At 42.0% G+C, this 21,266-nt stretch overlaps 1 protein-coding gene across 1 annotated transcript in view; it reads left to right on the top strand.

The window, feature by feature from the left end:
- Positions 1 to 13,996: 13,996 nt before the first annotated feature.
- Positions 13,997 to 21,266, top strand: part of ZNF292 (zinc finger protein 292) — an 82,082-nt gene continuing 74,812 nt past the window's right edge. The window contains exon 1 of the mRNA XM_089691323.1: positions 13,997 to 14,536. Within this exon, the coding sequence (XP_089547449.1) occupies positions 14,351 to 14,536 (186 nt within the window). The 5' untranslated portion in view covers positions 13,997 to 14,350. The remainder of the gene's footprint in view (positions 14,537 to 21,266) is intronic.

The following is a 21,266-nucleotide window of genomic DNA, read 5'->3' as shown; positions in this document are numbered from 1 at the left end:
TACTTTTTGCGCTATAAATACAAAAAGTGCAAAACATTTGAAAAAAAAAAAAGTTTCTTTGTTTCTATTATAAAATTTTTCAAACAGGTAATTTTTCTCCTTCACTGATGTGCGTTGATGAGGCAGCACTGATGGGCACTGATAGGCGGCACTGATGGGCACTGATAGGCAGCACTAAAGAGCACTGATAGGCAGTACTAATGAGGTGGCACGGATAGGCGGCACTAATATGCAGCACTGATAGGTGACACTGATGATGGGTACTGATAGACGGCACTGACTGGCATCACTGCTGGGCACTGACTGGCACAACCCCTGGGCACTGACTGGTGGCACTGACTGGCAGCACTGGTGGGTGGCACTGGTGGGTGGCACTGGTGGGTGGGCACAGGTGGGTGGGCACAGGTGGGTGGCACTGCTGGGCACAGGTGGGTGGCACTTCTGGGCACAGGTGTGTGGCACTGCAGAGTGGCACAGGTGGGTACACTGCTGGGCACAGGTGGGTGATCTGCTGGGCACAGGTGGGCGAAGCTAGTGGGCGCACTGCTGGGCACAGGTGGGCGGAGCTTGCGGGTGGCATTGCTGGGCACCGATCATCAGGGCACTGATCATCAGTGCCCTGATGATCGGTGCCGATCCCCGCTCTGACAACTGCCGGTTCTCAGCAGTACTTTCCTCACGATCTGACAGCGTGAGGAAAGTGCAGCCGAGAACTGGCACTTGCATTTTCCTCTGATCAGCGTGTCATTGGACACCGCTGATCACGTGGTAAAAGGCCGCTGTGATTGGCCTTTTACCACATCACGTGATCAGCTGTGTCCGTAGGACACAGCGATCACGGAGATCGCCGGGTGCGTGCCCCCTGGGGCGCGCAGGAGAGCGCGTTCTGGGAGGACGTCATATGACGTCCACCCAGAACTGTCCGGCCGCAGTGCAGCCGTCATTCGGCTATCTGCGGTCGGCAGCTAGTTAAGCAGAGACCCTAAAGAACAAAATGGTGAGTGTTTATTTTTTTTGTCACGTGGTATTTGTGCTGTGGTTTTTCAAACTCAATTTTTTGGGAACAAATACACTTTGATGGATTTTAATGCCCAAAAACACAATATAATACCCAATTGTATGGTAAAATCTAAACGATGATGTTAAGCCAAGTAAATAGCTATCTAACATGTCACATTTTAAAATTGAGTACACCCGTGGAATGGCGACAAACTACAGTACTTAGACCGGGTTCACACTAATGCGGTGCTGGAAACATTGGGAATCCTGTTCGTTTCCGCATTGCAATCTCATTGCGTTCATGTGATCTGGGTCGGGTGTCAATGTTAAATTAATAACACCCCGAAACAGATTGAAAATTGCAATTTGATTGCCAGAAGTCACATCGCATGGGTGAGAACACCCATGTGATGTGATTCAAGTGCGGGTAAAAAAAAGTTTCTGCACCTTTTTGGTGCGGGTGTGATGCGATTTGACCCATACAAAATGTATGACTCAAATTGCACCACACAGACATTGCATGTAATTCACACCAGAATGCGCTGCAAATCCTGTGCGAATTACATGCGATGTCCCGCACCGCATTAGTTTGAACCCAGACTCAAAAATCTCCATAGTTGATGCTTTAAAAGCCTTTACAAGCTACAGGCTTAGAGTTACACAGGAGGTATGGTGCTAGAATTATTGCTCTTGCTATAACATTCGTATCGATACCTCACAAGTGTAGTGCGAACACTGTTTTGTATGGCTCTAATCGCATCGCACCCGCACCAAAAAGGTGCAGGACCCTTTTTTGGGTCCGCACTAGAATCTGATTGCATGGATAGTCAGATCTATGCAATCCCATTCTGCACATCGCATCACGTTTTGCGGACCGCTTTTGGGGTGTTGTTAACATAGAGTACACACCCTCAGCGTTTCGCATGAACGGGGTGCGATTCTGATGTAGTACGGAATTCGCACAGAAAACACTGCAAATTCCACACCGCATCAGTGTGAATCAGGGCTCAAAGAGAATGCAGGAGGGGTCCAGCTGCTAGTGTGTGGATGCGTTGCTTGAACGCTGAGCAACCCATTTAAGACAGCGCTCTCTCTGTGCATGGCCAAAAGCTGTGGCTCCGCACAGAAAGAGGAGGAGGAGGAAAGAGGAGGAGAGCGTGACAATGTACAACACGTAAAATGTGAGAAGACTGTCTGTTGTACGTTTTCTTTCCTGAAAAATGGAAAACTCTCAATAAAAAATACTTGAGATAAAAAAAGAACTATATATGTCCCATGGTACCATGCTGCCTTCAAGCATTGATGATATGGTGTGTTTCCTGCACTGATTCTGACTCCTAAAACACCTCCTCTCAGCACCTCTGTAGGCAGGCTCCATGAAATGTGTCACACAGCAGTGCCTATTCACCGGGAATAGTGCATATACGTCACACATTCAAGGAAGTAAATGTGTGGGGTTCTTCAAAAAGTTTGTTTTTGAATTTCAGGATTGTTCAGATTAATAGGAGTAGGCTAAACATTATTGAAATTTAGCAGGAAAATTAATATTTGAATTTAAAGTGGGCCTTCCAATAAAAAGGAAACTTTTCTATCAGCCTCCCATTGACCAAAGAAAATTAGCTGAAAAAAATGTAAAATAATTGTTTTTCCCCCAAATTTTAAAAATTCACCTCAGTCTTGTCTTCCAATACTTCCATAATGTTGTCTCCTGGAATAGTTGGGCACTCAAAGTTGCATGAAAATGCATCCTAGACCATTGCATTAGTGCATTCCTGTAGGATTTCGAGTGCCCAAAAGACAGCAGTGAGTTGATGTTATCTGTGCCCCCTGAAGCCATGACCAAGATGAGTCCCTTTTTTAGATTTTATGTTGTTTTTGAACCTTATGTTTAGATGGGTGGGAGAGGAACTCTTGCTCTCCTTTATCCATCAGGATTTTTTCCCCTAGAGTTTATATACCTAATTCATGTTGAGGTGTACTATAACAACTTGATCATTACTAACCCCTCCCAGCTACATGTTTACTCAGTTCACAATATGCCAACCCTACGTACACAGTCAACAACACACTATTCCTTCCACCAGCACCTGCCATTCCTTGATAGTATCCTATTCTCATCCTCATTGCAGCAGTAATTTTTCTTTTAGCCTTGAGAACATAGCCTGCTGCAGAACTACTACTATTGAACTTTATTGCCCCAATGTCAGCAAACAGCATTTTCAGTAGGTGGTGAGAGTTCAGGGCTAACCTCCCAGACAGTATTTAACCATAGCCCTTCTGTGATCCAAATATACACTTCTGAGCTCTGATCTAGCCCATTTTCATGCCCCTATTCACTGGGCCCAATTAGTACCATGAGGGAAAAAAAATCCCACTCTCCCTTGCTGCAGCAATATTTGGCATCTTATTCAGCTGTTCCACAATTAATATACAGTATAATGTACACTGGACAGCATTGTTAATTTTAAAGTACATTTACGAAATAAACAGAAATCCACAAAACAAATAAATAATAAAATGTGATTGTAAAGGCTGTACGCTTTTGTATGCATTTAAAACAGTATTAAACCCAAAGGCAAACATTTATTATATTGCAGCTTACCAATTCTTAGAAGAAATGGCTGCATTAGGTTCAGTTTTTAGGCTTTCTTTCTTCTATTTTTATCTGGTGATCCAGCCAGCAAGTCTGTTGTTTTTTCACTGTTTGCTGTAACTGATTATAAAGTGTGAGTTGGAGTTTAGCTTCCATTTGTTAGTGTAATTAAATCTGCTCATACATGTAACACTACCTTCCCTCCCAGACTGACAAGTTGTGCTTCTGGAGCCCAATCCTCCAGAGTTGCGTCTCACTAATACAGGAGATGTGTTACTGGCCAGATCACCAGGTGAAAACAGAGGGTAAAAAAGCCTAATAAAGAAAACTAATGCAGCTACCACAACTAATGATTGATAAGCTGCAATATAACACATTTTAGGTTTTAGGTTTAATACTGCTTTAACAACATGAACAATTTGAATATGTTAGTGGATACAAAAATATGTGATCGTTTTAGGATTTAAAAAAGGGAAAACCTATAATTACAGTTATTTCCTACATCTTCTTTTGTCTTTTTGTTAAATGGTGCACTTCTAATTCATTTTAAAGAAGAACTCCGGGATAGGCAAAATCACCCATTAGTACACCCCTACACAAAACACTAAACAGTTAATAACATTTTGAAAATCCTTACCATTTAGGAGAAATTGAACTTTCATGGCCTCATCTCTGTAATTTAAAAGGTAACAGGAGGTGTAACAGCAGGCATTATATCATATTATCTCCACTCTCTCTGCAGTAAAAGGAAACTACAGTTCCCATCAAGCAAAGGGAGTTGCAGTAAATGTGGGCGGGTACACTAGGCCTGTACATGTAGAATATGTCTGAAAGTTTCAGTCCACCCACCACTGCAAGTGGGGCTGAATTATATCACTGCTTTCTGGAGAAAGAACTACAGAAGGGATGTGCCAAGACCAGTGGCTGGGAGAATATAGGCATAGCAGTCACTGGTCTTACAAACAGGAAACCAGAGAATTAACGGTTTGATCTGCAAATGAATAGGCTATCAGGCAACTACTGAGTGACCCAAAAGAAGGATGACATATTCAGAGAAGGTAGGAAATCAGCAACAAGAGCATGTAAACAAGTTTTTGCTCAGAGTTCTTCTTTAACCGCTTCCCCAACGCCCGCCCGCCCACAATGTACTGCGGATGGGTGGCAGCTACAGGCAACTACAGGCATTATCATGGTATTGTTTTTTTCAGCTGGCGGTCAACTTTCATGTAAAAGCAATGTTAGTGGCCAATTAGCTGCTGAATCATTTTTATAAGCAGCAGGAAGGGACAACCCCCCGCCACCTTCCACATTGTTCTTGGGCTCTCCTGTCCCACAGGGGAATCCAAGAATGCAGCCGGACGTTCTGCTGGTTTGCCATAGAGCTGATCAGAGACCAGAATGGCTCTAATCATCTCTATTGTCTAAGTCAGAGACCAAAAGATACGAGCATTTCATCACTTCCGTTTTGCCAGACTTTAACAGTTCCATTTTTAAATTGGGAAAGCATCTGATCACACCAATCATGGTGTGATCAGATGCTTTAAGGACAGAGGAGATATCTAGAGTCTAATAGACCCCAGATTTCTCAGAAAAGAATACCTGTCAATGCCTATTGCTATCACCGGGGATATTTACATTCCCTGTGATAACAATAAAAGTGATCAAAAAAGAAAGGGACAGTGTAAAAAAAAAAAAGAACAACCACACCTGCCCCTCCCTCCTTCCAGTGCTCGTGCACAAAGGTGAACGCAAGCATTGGTCCCGTTTCGGTATGTAAACAGAGGTTGCACCATACAAGTGAAGTATTACCATGAACGTCAGATCGAAGGCAGCAATTATAGCACTAGACCTCCTGTTTAAATGTAAATTGGTGACCTGTAAAAGCTTTTAAAGTATCACTTATAGATATTAACCACATGCCGCCCAGCCACTGTAGAAATACGTTGGCAGGATGGCACGGCTGGGCAAAACCACGTTTTAAAACGTGTGTTTGCAAAACAGGTAGGGGGCGTGCGTGAGGTGCACCACCGCCCTACCTGTCCCGCCGATCACGGCTGCGGATGTCAGTTGCCGGGTCACAGCCGTTCATTACCGGCTGTGTCCCGCCGATATGCGGCAATCACTGACAGAGAGCAGGGCTGCAGTAGCTCTGCTTTCTGTCAGTTCCCTGTCAGCTCCTGACATGCTGAGCCGGAGAGAAGAGTATATCTCTCCCGTTCAGCCTGTCCCCGGGCAGTACATACCCCCACCCCCTAGTAAAACACTCCCCTCACACAGTTAACCCTTTCAGTAAATAAAAATGTTAACCGCTTCCTCCCCAGTGCCATTAGTAAAATTTCAGTGTTTTTTCTTGCACTGATCACTGTATTGGTGTCACTGGGGATGTCAGTGACCCCAGGTCAGTTCCCCCTCAGTGTCAGAATGTCCGCCGCAGTCCCACCATAAGTCGCTGATCGTCACCATAAGTCACTGATCGCCGCCATAAGTCACTGATCGCTGCCATAAGTCGCTGATTGCCGCCATTATTAGTATAAAAAAATTAAAAATCCCAGTATCTTTACCGCCATTTGTAAATGCTATAACTTTCACGTAAATCAATTAATTTACACGTATTGGGTTTTTTTTTTTTAGCAAAGACATGTCGCAGAATGCATTTTGGCCGAAATTTATGACGAAATTTGATTTTTAATACCACCAAAAGAAAGCTCTATTTGTGTGAAAAAAAGGACATAAATTTAATTTATGTACCATATTGCATGACCACACAATTGTCCATTAAATTAGCGCAGCACTGTATAGCAAACAAATGGCGTAAATTACAGTATCTATACCATAGTTTGTAGGTGCTATAGCTTTCACACAAAGCAATCAACATACACTTATCGGGATTTTTTTTACCAAAAACATGTAGCAGAATACATTTTGGCCTAAATTCATAACTAACTTTGAGTTTACTATATATTTTTTATAGCTGAAAGTAAAAAATATTGTTTTTCTTCAAAATTTTTGGTATTTTTTTGTTTATAGCGTGAAAAATAAAAAGCGCACAGCTGATTAAATACCACCGAAAGAAAGCTCTATTTGTGTGAAAAAAAGGACGTAAATTTCGTTTGGGTGCAGCATTGCATGACCACGCAATAATCAGTTGAATTAGTGCAGCGCCGAGTAGCAAAAAGAGGCCTGGTCATTAAGGGGTAAATCCTCAGGAGGGCAAGTGGTTAAAAATGTATGAACTTTGTTGCCATTGCATGGGCATGCGCAGTTTTAAAGCATGTCATGTTTGGTATCCATTTACTTGGTGTAACATCATCTTTTATATTTTCTAAAAACAATTGAGCAATATATTGTGTTTTTGTGCATTAAAAAGTCTAAAAAGCGTATTTTTCCCAAAAGATTTGCATTGTAAAATTGCTGCACAAACACTGTCTGACGTTAAAAATTTCAACACCCACCGTGTTATTCTCTAGGGCCTTTACTTTAAAAAAATATATAATGTTTGGGGGTTCAAAGTCATTTTCTAGCAAAAAAAAATGTTTTTCATGTGAACAAAAAGAATCAGAAAAGGCTTGGTCTTCAAGAGTGGGTGATGCGTGGCATTAGCTTCTAATGTTGGCTATAAAATGCCAGGATAGTACAAACACCCCCCCAAATAACCCCTTTTTGGAAAGTAGACTTTCCAAGGTATTGGCTAAGAGGCATGGTGAGTAGTTTGCAGATCTAATTTGTTTCCACATGTTTTTGGAAAACGAAGAAAGAAAACAACAATTTATTTTTTCTTTTCTTTTTCAAAACCCTGTGACAAAAATTATATCTGTAAAATGCTTGCCATGCCTCTTATCAAATTCCTTGGGGTGTCTACTTTCCAAAAAGGGGTCATTTGGGGTGGGAGGTGTTTGCACTATCCTGACATTTTAGAGCCTCCGAAACTGTGATAGATAGCTGGGAATGATATGAGGAAATATGCCCTTTGAAAGCCTGGAAGTGGTCATTGGATTTTGGGGGCCTGTATGTAGCTAGGCTGCCAAAAAGTCTCTCACATATGGTATCCCCATACTCGGGAGAAGTAGAAGAATGTGTTTTGGGGTGTTATTCTACATATACAGTACCCATGGCATGCATGAGCAATATATCATTATTATCAAAAAGAAAACTTTGTGTAAAAAACAAATTTGTAATTTTCGACAAATTGGTGGCTTAAAATAAAATGTTCCATGGACTCAGCATGCCTCTCAGCAAAATCCTTGGGGTGTCTATTTTCCAAAAAGGGGTAATTTGGGGGGGGCTTCTACTGCCCTGGCATTGTGATAGGCAGTCAGAAAGTAAAAGCTGTGTAAATTCCAATATATACTGTATACCATAGTTTGAAGACGCTATAACTTTCACACAAACCAATTAATATATACATGTTTGGATGTTTTTTTACCAAAGACGTAGCAGAATACATTTTGGCCTAAATTTATGACTAACTTTGAGTTTATTAGATATTTTTTATAACCAGAAGGGAAAATATAATTTGTTTTTTCAAAAAACAGCAAAAAGTAAAAACTGCAGAGGTGATCAAATACCACCAAAAGACAGGACATACATTTTGTTTGAGTACAGCACTGCATGACCGCGCAATTACCAGTTGAAATAGAAAAGTGCAGAACAGCAAAAAATGGCTTGGTCATGAAGGGGGGTAAATCTTTCGGAGGGCAAGTGATTAAGCCTTTAGTTGTTTCTTGTCAAAATGATAAACAGACATTTTCAGGCAAGTCAGCATGAAATTTAATTTTTTCATGGAAATTAATGCTAGGGAAGTGGATTTCTTCTGTAACCTACTAATCAGTGCTGAAGGGGGTGGGAGGGATTAAGCAGAGCTTTTACATTTTCCTTAAGCTCCTACTAGATAGAGCAATGTACTATTAATCTACAGTAAAGCTGGCCATACATAGGTCCAAATTCTTCCGGTGCTTCTGGAAGAGGATAAATTTCAATCCACGTATGTCCATTCTCATTCATAAGAAGTTGATATAGTGATCAGATTCTCATGTACCAACTTGTTGATAAATTCTCAGCCAATAGGTTGCATGCTATGATCAGTATATTCTGAGGGCGGGGAATCCCGCTGTCAGAATATGACACAGCGGAGAAGATTCCCTCATCCTCATTGAATTTGTGGATGGGAGAAATCAGGTCAGTTTTTTCATTCAGCCTGCTGGCCAAAAAAAAAAAAAAACCAACTGACCCATGTATGGCTAACTTAAAGTAGAACTGCACTGCATCTGAGCACCACATACCAAAAATGCTATTTAATTTATTTGAATATTCAAAGTCACCCATCCATTCAGGTATCCATGCTTTACTTTTCGAAGAAATCATTTTGAAAAATACCCCCTGGCATTTCTGGCAGTGGCCATCTTGAGTAAAGGCAGATGATTCAAGTAGCATTTACTTCCTGGAATCCATCTGCCCTTAGCCCAGGCATAGGCTTAGCTGAGAACCCTCCCTCCTCTCCTGAAGACTCCTGGCATGTATGACATCATTTGCCTAGGCATGGAAACTAGGAAGATAACTGAAGAAATGTAAAAAAAAGTTTAAAACAAGTAAATATGATTTGCTTTCATATCCATTTACTAATGCTAGCAGCATAAGGAATAAAAATAGTCCATGTTGATTGAGAGAGTGAAGTTCTGCTTTAAAGGGCTGTGGGCAGGACTAGGCTTTGCCATACACTGATAAGGTTATCAAACATACTAGCAGCAGCAGCAAGAGTGACAAGGCTTCAATGATTTCACTGCAGAAGGAAGTACATCGACATCCTATCAAACGAAGGAGCGCCTGATGTCCAAAAGAATGCACTTTTGATGGTAGATTAGGAGGCGTTTATTGAGAGTAACGAGGAGATTCAGGAGAATCATGAAAGAGATGGGAAAAAAACACAACCAAACTTGAAAAAAGGGAAAGTAAAGGAAAAAAACTGTGACCCAATGTGAAGAGTGATAAGGTATGTTTAAGAATTTGGCTAACCAGACATACGAAGCAGCCATACCCTGGGACAGGCCCCTTAAATATTGAAGAAAGGGAAGAGGAGGAGCCAGTGGATGCTGCCCAACTATCAGCGTGTGGACCGCTGGTCAGAACTTACATAGCCCAGAAAGGAATGATTCTGGGAGGGACTACTGCCTTCTAATGAATCCCCTACTGCACAGGCACGCAAACAACATCACCGCCAAAAAGCAGTGGTGACATCATCACACATGTGTGGAAGCACGTGGTGGCCATCTTGAATCAATGTTTGCTTTTCAGAAGCCGTTAACCACCAGAACAGGTAGCAGGAGTGATAGAGCCCCCAAGGATCCACCTGACAACAATTGGTAGCATCCACAGGGAGTTTGCACCCAACCCCACATACCATTCAGCAGATACTGCCCACAAACCATCGCAGATATGGCATTAAGTGCCGGGCCAGAACTCAAACCATCAGCAAGGCCAAAAACTCAAACCAGTCAGCCAGGCCAGCATTCACAGCAGTCACCCAGACCAGAACTCAAACCAGTCAACCATGCCAGGACTCATGCCAGTCAGACAAATCAGAATTCAAACCAGTCAGCCATTCCAGATCACAGACCACTCAGCCAGGTCAGAACACAAACCAGTAAGCCAGACTATAACTCAAACCAGTCTGTCAAGCCAAATGCAAACCAGTCAGCCAGGCCAAAACCAGAAAACCAGAATGGAATTCAGATCAGTCATCCAGATCAGAACACAGGCCAGACTGGATAGAATTCAGTCAACCCAGGCTTTCTGCTTTCATAATGGGCTACTGTAGCAGACTTGGGGTGACCTATCACTCACCAGACATGAAAAAAATTTTGAATGAAAGTGAATGCCATGTTTTTCACTAAAGCTAACTTTTGAAGGAGAAGTATAGTCAAAGCTATTGTGGGTTAAAGTCAGCTGTCAGCTGACCTCACTCAGTCCAGGCTCTAAAAAGATGGTGGGGATCCACCCAGAAGCCTGGACCTGCACCTGGCTCAGTTTCTCAGCAATCTGTCAAAGAGCTGGAGACTGACAGTAATGGTTCTCTGTTCAGAGTGGAGGGGGAGAACTTAGCGATTTGTTTGATCGCTCGTTTCTCACCTCAGAGCTGGTGGGGGACTGATACAGCATTGGATCCACCTAAGTGAGTATAAATGTTTTTTTATTTTAAGTCCATTAGGTCAAGGGGATGGGTTAAAAGAAAAACTGTATTTTCAGCAAAGGAATGGAAACCCATGCTGAAACCTCAGAGGCCACCATCGCTGACCTCTCCTGAAATTGCTAGCTGCTTGGATGTCATGTTGATCTAGTGGCTTCAGCTTCAGACACTGATCAAAGCCAGGTGTGCACAAAAGTCATTCTAAATTTTCTCTGACTTCACAGGTGAAGAACACAATAATGCCAATGAGATTAGATCAGCCAGGCAACAAATACATTGGGAAGACTGTCGGCAATGGAAGCCCCCATATTTCTTTCAACACATTTCACAGGCTACCTGTCATTACAAATATGCATCTATTGCAATTTATCTACAAATCAGCCGTGAAAAAACAATAGAAATATTGTAACAAATTTACAAGGATGCCTTGGTTGTTTAATTTAAGGTGCATATAGTATGAGTTTGGGGTTGATATGTTAATTTTCACTAGTATACATACAGTATAATAATTCATTATTGCTTAATTTTATTTCCTGAGGAGAAATCGTAGCCATTGATGACTTCAGCAGTCCTGTTGCTCTGCTGTTCTGTGAGAGATAAAAGAAATGTTTGCAGGCAAGAGCGAAGACATCTGAATTCACTGGAAGAGTTACAGTGAGAGCTGAAGCTCTCTCCAGTGACAGGGAGGAGTCTTTCCCCTTCGCTACTGCATGTCACTAGAGGAGAGTTTTAGCTCTCATGAATACTGCTGTCTTGTAGGTTGAAAAACACGGCGTGTGTGTATGCTGCAGGATAGTCTCTGCCACATGAATCACACAAGCTGCTGGTCGGCACTGTGAGCAATCCATGTCTGTAAACAGATATATCTCTTACAAATCTAAAGCATCTATGGCCATTGGTAAACAAGTGAAATGGCAGCAACCCTTCGATAGCCAAGGTGCTTTCAACTGTCAACATGTTACACCAGAATGTGATCACAACTGCTTTGGCACACGTTGCATAAACCGTGAACAACAGACGTGTACTTTCTAATTGTCACATATCCAACTCAACATCAACCAATTGAAAACATTTTTATGTATAATAAAGTCATTACAAAGTAGGTACTTTACTATATACATTAAAGCAAAAATTTGTTTTACAACCAAACCAGCAAATGATCCGATCTCATTATGGATCCAGGAACACGATGAAAGAAAGCATGTGATTGGTCGTTAAGGCCTCAAAGTGCAGGAAATCAAAACAAATTGGATTGAGAAAGTATGATGCAATACATCTTACAGAGTCTGTGGGTTAATGTGTAAATCCACATGAACTACTATCTTTTACAACAAATCTCCAATCCCCACCATGGCCTGTTGAAATGTTGGTAGTAGAGGAATGGGCGCAGATGGATGAGCATTTGATCCACACAGCATTTGGTTGCTGTCATTTATATAGACAATGCTGTTTCAATGTTAGGGAAATACACATAATCCATGATTTGATCTGTTTGGGCCAGTATTTTCCTTCTGCACCAGACCTTCACATGTGTTTGTCCATTTTGTAGTGCAGCCCCTCCTTTGTGTTCCTCCTTCTCTACAGTAAAGCCACTCCTCCCCTTCCAGCTCAGCTCTTTCACTTCATTACTCCCTCTCTGCCTACTCTGCAGTCCCACCGTCTCTGCTCTCCAGCCTAAAAATAACTCACTTACAAACAGTGTTTTCACCTTCCAGCCATTTTCTGGGTGCTGTAGTGCCAGCTTATGGAGAAATGGCACTGCAAAATGGAAATGCTGCTGTTCACCTTTTTTTAGCCATTGCAACCTCATTTTCTCTTTAACTGCAATATTCCAGCTTACACCTCAGTCCTTCCTTCCTCTGCAGTTTCCCTATGTACCCCCTTCCTCTGCTGTGCAGGTCATCCTGCCCTTTTTGTGGATTGGAAACAACTGAAGACCAGAAATGTGTGGCCCCACCTTCCTCTGACACAGTATCAGGAGATCAGGAAACAGAAGAGGACAGACCAGCGTGCTTCATACGTTTCGTGCCTGCTCCTAGGAAGTAATTGGAGAGGAGGGAAAAGTATGCATTTCTTACATGCATCCAGCAATAAATGGCCACCCATTAACATTTCAATAACATCAACATGCAACAACTCTGGATGCTTCGAGTCTTCTGGCTTGGGAATCAAATCCAAAAATATGAAAGGATATTTTATGTTATGCCAAATAAGTGGAAAATATTGGACCGGTACAAATACATCTGTGGGCTGAGTGTTTGCAACAGAATAAGGACTAATGGAATACAATGAAAGGACTTACAACAAACACAGACCTGGAGTTTGTTTTTGTACCATCTATATCTCACTGCTGGTGGTGCTTCTAATTAAGGACAGCATGCTGCCTGGTTCTCTACTTCTGTTTGTGTGAAAGGAAATTGCCTGCCAGGAGACATATTACTGCTGAACCATAATATGCATGGATGTGCAGCACGTGGCATCTCTGGGCCTGACTCAAGCAAGAGAAACCTAAAAGGAGACACCTGCATTCCAAAGCACATAATCGACTTTGCGATTCAGTTGGGGACTTGATAAAACTTTTTGGAAGACAAAGAACAATGCCCAAGTTCTGAAGCATATTGGGTTTATTTTTTATTAAACATTGTACAAGTACATATGCCATGTTCTGAAGCAGGCCGGAAAGCAGGACAAAGCACAGCTGTTTGAAATACTTTGATGTCTACGACCACTCTAGACGTCAATTTCATTCCTACAACTAATGTCTCATAAGACAATCCAGCCATGACATGAACACGTCAGAGAACTGTTTACAGATTCTGATTCTGATGCCTCTCAGGTATATGTTTGTATGTAACAGGAATTTCGCATTTCTCATAGACGAGTGAGCAATGGTAAGCTACCAACAGCTTGTGAGCATTGCTGTGCCAGCTGCAAAAACGGAGATAAACACCAAGTAATCTGGAGCTATCTGCCATTCAGCTATTGCAAGTTCAGCTACGTTCTCACAAACAGAAGTGGTCAAAATTGCAGATTACTGTGCTTCTAATACTGTGTTGTTTAGAGGTATCCTTAATGATGATAACACAGTGGAAATGCTTCTAAAATGGCATGCATGGCCTTACAGACATCACCTACAAATTTTCTTTGTGACCACTGAGGGTTTTTTTTCCTAATGGAATGCTTATGTTGGAGATTTGCCTATGGAAATCTGCTGAACATTGACTGCTTCTTGGGTACATAATTTAGTGTAGAAGTCCTCCTACTCTTTGTGAATAGTGGAATGTGCAGTTCAAGGTGACACCTGTCAGAGTTGATTCTGACATAGTCCCCAAAGTAGGGATCTAGTTTAGGTAAAAAGGGACAAGTATTTGCATAGCAATGCCACAAACTACATGGAGGTGTCACTACTTTTTAAGCAGAGAATATTTTTTAACATTGTTTTTTCTGGTTTTAGACCATAATCTGATAGATAATCTAATAGAAGCCAACTGTCAGACCCACATAATTAGAGTAATACATGGCATGCCTCTATTGTTAACGAGCAAATCTATTAAAATCATAAAGTCGTACAGGCATGGATGATGTTGGCCTACATCTCCAGTGAGATGAAGCAACCTGTCTATACAACTGTGTGGGAAAGTTACAGCCAGTCAGTTCCATTCCATATAGGGAAACTACCCTCCATGCTTAACAACAGAAGCTCTGTCACAACCTCTCATGGAAATTCACAAAGAGAAACAAGAAAAAAAGCAAAAGGAATCCTTGTGAGTACTACATTCTTCACAGCTTTGTTTATGTGTATGAATGGTTCGCTTTAGGTAAGACTAAACTGTTGACAAATTGGATTAAGGTGCTTTTCACTGTTGTAGATACCATAGAGTTCCATGTCTAGATAAAAAGAGAAGCAACATAGGTCAGCATACTGGTAGGAAGGTTCAACTTAAAATCAATTCCTTATTAATATTGTAACATCAAACCATCAGAGGAACAAACATCTACCCTTGTTCTTCAAAACACTGGGGCTTTGGATTTTTACAGGTGTTACTAAGCCCAAGGAGTGCTTACTATGAGTAAGGACACATAGGTTTGACCAATGTGAGCAGTGTTCAGGCCTTCCTATTCAAAGAACCTATCTTCCCAGAGTGCTGACCTGTTGTAGTTCCAGTTTTTGTCTTCCATTGGACAAATCATTTGCGTATAATGTTCAAATGCACAAGGGCCTTCCAGTAGTAAAGGAACCATTTATAGTAGATATGGATCAAGCAGGTTCTGGAACCCTTCTGGTATCATGTAGACTGCAAACTGCTCACTTTTAGGGCAGGGTAGGTTCTAGCATCCTAGAAGTGTTGGGCAGCAAGCAGATCCTTCACTTCCTGTCTGACCAGCACCAAGATGTGCAATTGCTTCTCTAAGTTCCACTTGACACCAATTGGACTGAAAGGGAGGGTGTTCTTCACGATCTTATCATCTGATCTGTAAACAGTGAATATAAGTTTGTTCTTTGAGCACTGAGAAGTGCATGGCTTGCACCTGCCAGGACAGGAAGAGCTGCATGATCCTTGGTGGTGAGCTGTTTCTTGTATTGTTGGCATTGTGTGTATGTTCCTAAGTCTGTGATTGTTCGGCTGTAAAGATACAGTAAGCATTAATAAGTGGCTCTAAACGCTAAAGGTTTTTAACCTTAAAGTAATGTATGCTTTAAAGTACAAAACCTTCTGCATTCAGCTCCTCTCTCCAGCCACCTCCCCATACTTACCTAAGCCCAATCTCGATCTAGTGATGTGTATGAGAGCAGAGGCTCTCTATGCTTTCTTCCTCCTTATTGGCTCAGAGAAAATAGTGGGAACCACTGGCTCCCACTGCTGTCAATCACAGCCAGTGAAGTGGGAGCAGGGACAAGCCACGTTCAGTGTGTCAATCGACACACAGAGTGTGGTTACAGAGAGCCTGCACAAGTGCCCCCATAACAAGTGTCTTGCTATGGACGGCACTCAGTAGAGAGTGGTGCCAAGAGCACCAGCAGGGGACCTGAGAAGAGGAGGATTGGGATTGCTCTGTGCAAAACCATCACACAGAACAGGTTAGTATAACATCTTTGTTACTTTTAAGAAAATAAATTTGATTGTTTACAATTACTTTAATGTCCTGAAACAATAGCTCTGAATTTAAAGAATATGGGGCTCTTAAAACTTTCCATACCTCCTTCTGAAGGTTGCATGCATGGCCCACTTGTCAAATTTTTTTTTAAGTTTGTCTGCGCTGACTCTGATTTGACTTATTAAAGGGACCCAGCAATAGATGTTACCTGCAAGAGAAGAAGTAGTGTATACTTACTGTACCTATCCTGTGGCCCGTGTCTCATACCTCCCCTCCAATCCAGTGCTGCAGCCTCCACTGATCTCTTCAGTATGCCACGCTTCCAGATGCCTGTGTCCCCTGCTGGTTGCTGTGGTTCCTTTCTCCAAACCCTACATCACTAGATTGAAGGAAGAAATTATGGTACTGCTAGGGACATTCCTGGAAATCAAATGCTGAAGATACTGGGAGAACTGCAGAGGTAAAACAATGGGGGGGGGTTAAGAGACACAAGCCACCAGAAAGACGAATATATTACCTCTTTTTTCTAGCAGGGATTTCTTTTTCGTTCGATAAAATGCATGAAGGTAAAAATCTTCAGTCTTTACAATCACTTTAACTCTTTAACCACCTCCCGTCCGGCCGTTGTATATAAACGGCTGGACGGTGGCAGTGCAGGGGCGGGTGGCCGTTTATAAATGGCCTCCCCGCCCCCTGCTTGTGCGCGCTCCCTGGGAGCGCACAGCACCGCGATACAGGGCCTGCTGTGTCCTCCAGACACAGTGGAACACCGATAGTTATACGGGACTTCTGTGCGAGGTCCCGATCATGTGATCACTGATTGGCCAATCAGTGATCACATGAAGAGTAGTAAGCAAGATGTCACTTCTGACATCATTGCTTACTCCGTGTGAAATCTGTGAATGATCACAGAGGTCACATGGTACAAGGCTATTCACAACAGCCTTGTACCATGTGACAAGCTGTGACGAATCACAGCTCACATAGTATTTCTCAATGGCTGCAAGAATGTAGCCAGAGAGGAGAAATGATTGATTTTACAGCCTTTATGGGTGTAAAAGCAATCGGTGTAAAACAAAAAAAAAAAATCTTCACCACCCCCCACAGGTGCTAGGGTGACAGTATGTAGAAAAAAAAAAAAAACACATAAATAATAATATAAAAAAATAAATAAAACAAAAATGTAAAATATTATAATTTTTGGTTATAAACTAATTTGGGTTATTTTTTTTTACTAAAAAGATGACTGAATACATTTTGGTCAAGATTTATGATGAAATATTATTTATTTGCAAAATTTTATAAGAAAAACACTTTTTTTCAAAATGTTTTGACTTTTTCATTTATATAGCAAAAAAAATAAAAATCCCAGTGGTCAATAAATACCACCAAAATAAAACTTTATCTGTCTCAAAAAAATGGGAAAAAATTAATTTGGGTACAGTGTTGCATGACCGCGCAATTGTCATTCAGAGTGTGATAGCGCTGAAAATTGTTCTGGACAGGAAGGGGTAAAAGTATCCGGATTGGAAATGGTTAAAGTGGTAGTAAACCTAAAAAAAAAAAAAAAAAAAAGATTTTCCCCTGCAAGGTTATGTCATAGTGTGCTGATATGCATTGCATACTAGCACATGTTGAAAGACTTACCTGAGAACGAAGCCTTCCAGCAGAGCGCTGTCACCACTGCAGAGGCTTCCATCTTCACCCATTCCTTCTTCCAGGTTCCCAGGCTGCGGCCACTTGAATGGCCAAAGCCGTGATGATGTCACTCCCCCGCATGCTACTGGGAGCTACGGCTGCAGCACACAGTTCTGAAGGAGCGGCATGGCTATGCCGTTCCTTCAGAGTACATGCGCCGTTGATGTCACCGGCTGCCGCCCACTAAAATATCTCCTAAACATTGCACATTAAGGAGATACTCATTTTACCTACAGGTAAACTTTTATTTTAAGCTTACCTGTAGGTAAAAGTATAAACAAATTAGCTTTCTACCACTTTAAGGTTCTGTAAACTATACCATTCCTCTTGCCGTCCTATCTAACATTACTTGTGCATAGAGTCTGCTATAAAGTCTTTATTTTGCCCTCTTTCATGTCAGAGCTCTCTAGCAATCCCCAGATAGCAGCTGTGAAAACTCTGGAATTCACTTTTCATTTCCAATTGGTAGGAATATTTTTTTTCAATTGATAGAAGGCTTCTGATAGAAAAAAATATATACATGGGGAGATAAGAGATGAAGTAAGCAAAAGTGAAAGTGAAAGTATTTTAAGTGCATTTTACAAAGCTGCTATGAGATCTAGCTGCTATAAGCCATTGGGCTAGCAGAATGAACCATGTTACCAAGTGGACTCCATCCTGGTCAGTGACCAGCTGGTTAGTGAAAACAGTGTCAGTCATGTGCTTGCAGTTTAGAAACCAGTCAGCAGTGACTGCCACTATGTTTATACTCTCATGTGTTTGTTAATGGATTGAATTTCCTGATTTTGCCAGTCCTGACAGGCCTCTTAAGAATGTTTGCTATTTACAGCTCTTGGACTGCAGCACTATGACTTGAAGACTATATTGATAAAACTGTCAACTTTGCATGGATAGGTACAGTTATTTAGTAGTTATTTATAGGGTTGCATCAATACTGATACCGGTATCGGTGACAATACCAAGCAGTTGCACCAGTATTTCTGCAAATGCACCGTTACCTGAAATTATTACCTTTGAAGTGCGATTTGAGCTCATACAAAATGGTTGGGCTCAAATCGCACAGCAAAGAATCACATGTGATTTGAACAGGAATGCAGTGCGATCCCTGTCCAAATCACATGCAGTTTTCCTGTGGGTGTGGTGCAATTTGCAGTGCGATCTGAGCCATTCATTTTGTATGGCTCAAACTGCACTGCAAATCGCACCGCACCCACAGGGACACCAAATGTGATTCAGGCAGAAATCACACCGCATTCCTGTTCAAATCACCTGCGATTCTTTGCAGTGCAATTTGAGCCCAATCATTTTGTATGGCCTCAGAATACACCACAAAGGTATCAGTAATCGTTATCTGTAAGTAACTGAGCACAAGTATCGATACTCGTTCTTGCCGATTAAAAAAAAAAACGGTTAACTTGCTTTTGCCAAATTTTTCAATCTGACCAATTGTGCAGTAGTATTTAGTACACTAAAATACTGTATATCACCAGGACATCATGGGGTTTATTTACTAAAGCTGGAGAGTCCAAAATCAGACTCCCTTCTGCATAGAAACCAATCAGCTTCTAACCTCAGCTTGTTCAATGAAGCTTTGGCAATGAAACCTGGAAGTTGATTGGTTTCTATGCAGAAGGGAGTCTGATTTTGGACTCTCCAGCTTTAGTAAATAAACCCCCATGGATCTTCAGAATAACATCCAAAAATGTATTAAAATGATCATAGCATGGAAGTAAACAGTGACATTTTGGGGCCATGTAGGACCCCTTTATCAGACATGCGATCACATGCTTTGACTTGTTTCTCCAGAGACATGTGCAATAGGAATATTTCACTTGATTAACCAAAAAGAGTCACATTCGGTGATGGTACAGCCATTTCCTTTTGCCACGGCTGTATACAATCCTGACCATCTTTCTTTCTGTGTTTAGGTGGGTGGTTGGGGTGGGCATCCAAGCACACCATGAAGACTTTGGTAAAATGGAATACATGTGTCTTCATCTATTTCCTCCTTTGGCTTACCAGAATCATCTGAATTAGTCAAAGCAAGATGTTATGTTTTATGATGAACTACACTGCTCAAAAAAATTAAAGGAACACTTTGAAAATCAGATCTCATTGGGGAAAAATATCATGCTGGATATCTAAACTGATATGGACTGGGTAATGTGTTAGGACCGTAAGAATGCTCCATAGCTTGATGGAAATGAAAATGATCAACCTACAGAGGATTGAATTCAAAGACACCCCGAAAATCAAAGTGAAAAAATGATGCAGCAGGCTAGTCCATTTTGATGAAATTTCACTGCAGCAACTCAAAATGGTACTCAGTAGTTAGTATGGCCCCCCACGTGCTTGTATGCATGCTTGACAACGTCGGGGCATGCTCCTATTGAGACGATGGATGGTGTCCTGGGGTATTTCCTACCAGATCTGGACCAGAGCATAACTGAGCTCCTGGACAGTCTGAGGTGCACCCTGTGGCATCAGATGGACCGAAACATGATATCACAGAGGTGTTCTATTGGATTTCGATTATGCGAGCGTGGGGGCTATTCAATGGTATCAATTCCTTCATCCTCCAGGAACTGCCTACATACTCTCACCACATGAGGCCGGGCATTGTCGTGCACCAGGAGGAACCCAGGACCCACTGCACCAGCGTAGGGTCTGACAATGGGTCCAAGGATTTCTTCCCGATGCCTAATGGCAGTCAGGGTGCCACTGTCTAGCCTGTAGAGGTCTGTGCGTCCCTCCATGGATATGCCTCCCCAGACCATCACTGACCCACCACCAAAACAGTCATGCTGAATGATGTTACATGCAGCATAACGTTCTCCATGGTTTCTCCAGACCCTTTCACGTCTGTCACATCTGCTCAGGGTTATCCTGCTCTCATCTGTGAAAAGTACAGGGTGCCAGTGGCAATTCTGGTGTTCAATGACAAATGCCAATCGAGCTCTGTGGTGCCAGGTAGTGAGCACAGGGCCCACTAAAGGATGTCAGGCCCTCAGGCCACCCCCATGAAGTCTGTTTCTGATTGTTTGGTCAGAAACATTCACACCAGTGGCCTGCAGGAGGTCATTCTGTAGGGCTCTGGCAGTACTCATCCTGTTCCTCCTTGCACAAAGGAGCAGATACTGGTCCTGCTGATGGGTTAAGGACCTTCTACGGCCCTGTCCAGCTCTCCTAGAGTAACTGCCTGTCTCCTGGAATCTCCTGCATGCTCTTGAGACTGTGCTGGCAGACACAACAAACAGACTTCTGGTAATGGCACGTACTGATGTGCCATCCTGGAGGAGTTGGACTGTGCAATCTCTGCAGGGTCCAGGTATCGCTTCATGCTACCAGTAGTGACACTAGCAAAATGCAAAACTAGTGAAAAACAGTCAGAAAAGATAAGTAGGAAAAAAACGTCGGTGGCCTCCACCTGTAAAACCATTGCTATTTTGGGAGTCATCTCATTGTTGCCCATCTAGTGCACTTGTTGTTAATTTCATTAACACCAAAACAGCTGAAACTGATTAACAACCCCCTCTGCTACTTACAGTGGGGATCGAAAGTTTGGGCACCCCAGCTAAAAATTTGTATTAATGTGCATAAAGAAGCCAAGGAAAGATGGAAAAATCTCCAAAAGGCATCAAATTACAGATTAGATATTCTTATAATACGTCAACAAAAGTTAGATTTTATTTCCATCAT

The sequence above is a fragment of the Staurois parvus genome, unplaced genomic scaffold, assembly GCF_062004578.1.
Source record: "Staurois parvus isolate SC_StPar_1 unplaced genomic scaffold, SC_StPar_1.0 ptg000561l, whole genome shotgun sequence".
Lineage (NCBI taxonomy): Eukaryota > Metazoa > Chordata > Amphibia > Anura > Ranidae > Staurois > Staurois parvus.
The sequence above is the reverse complement of the archived record's forward strand: the minus strand, read 5'-3'. Positions and strand labels throughout refer to the sequence as shown.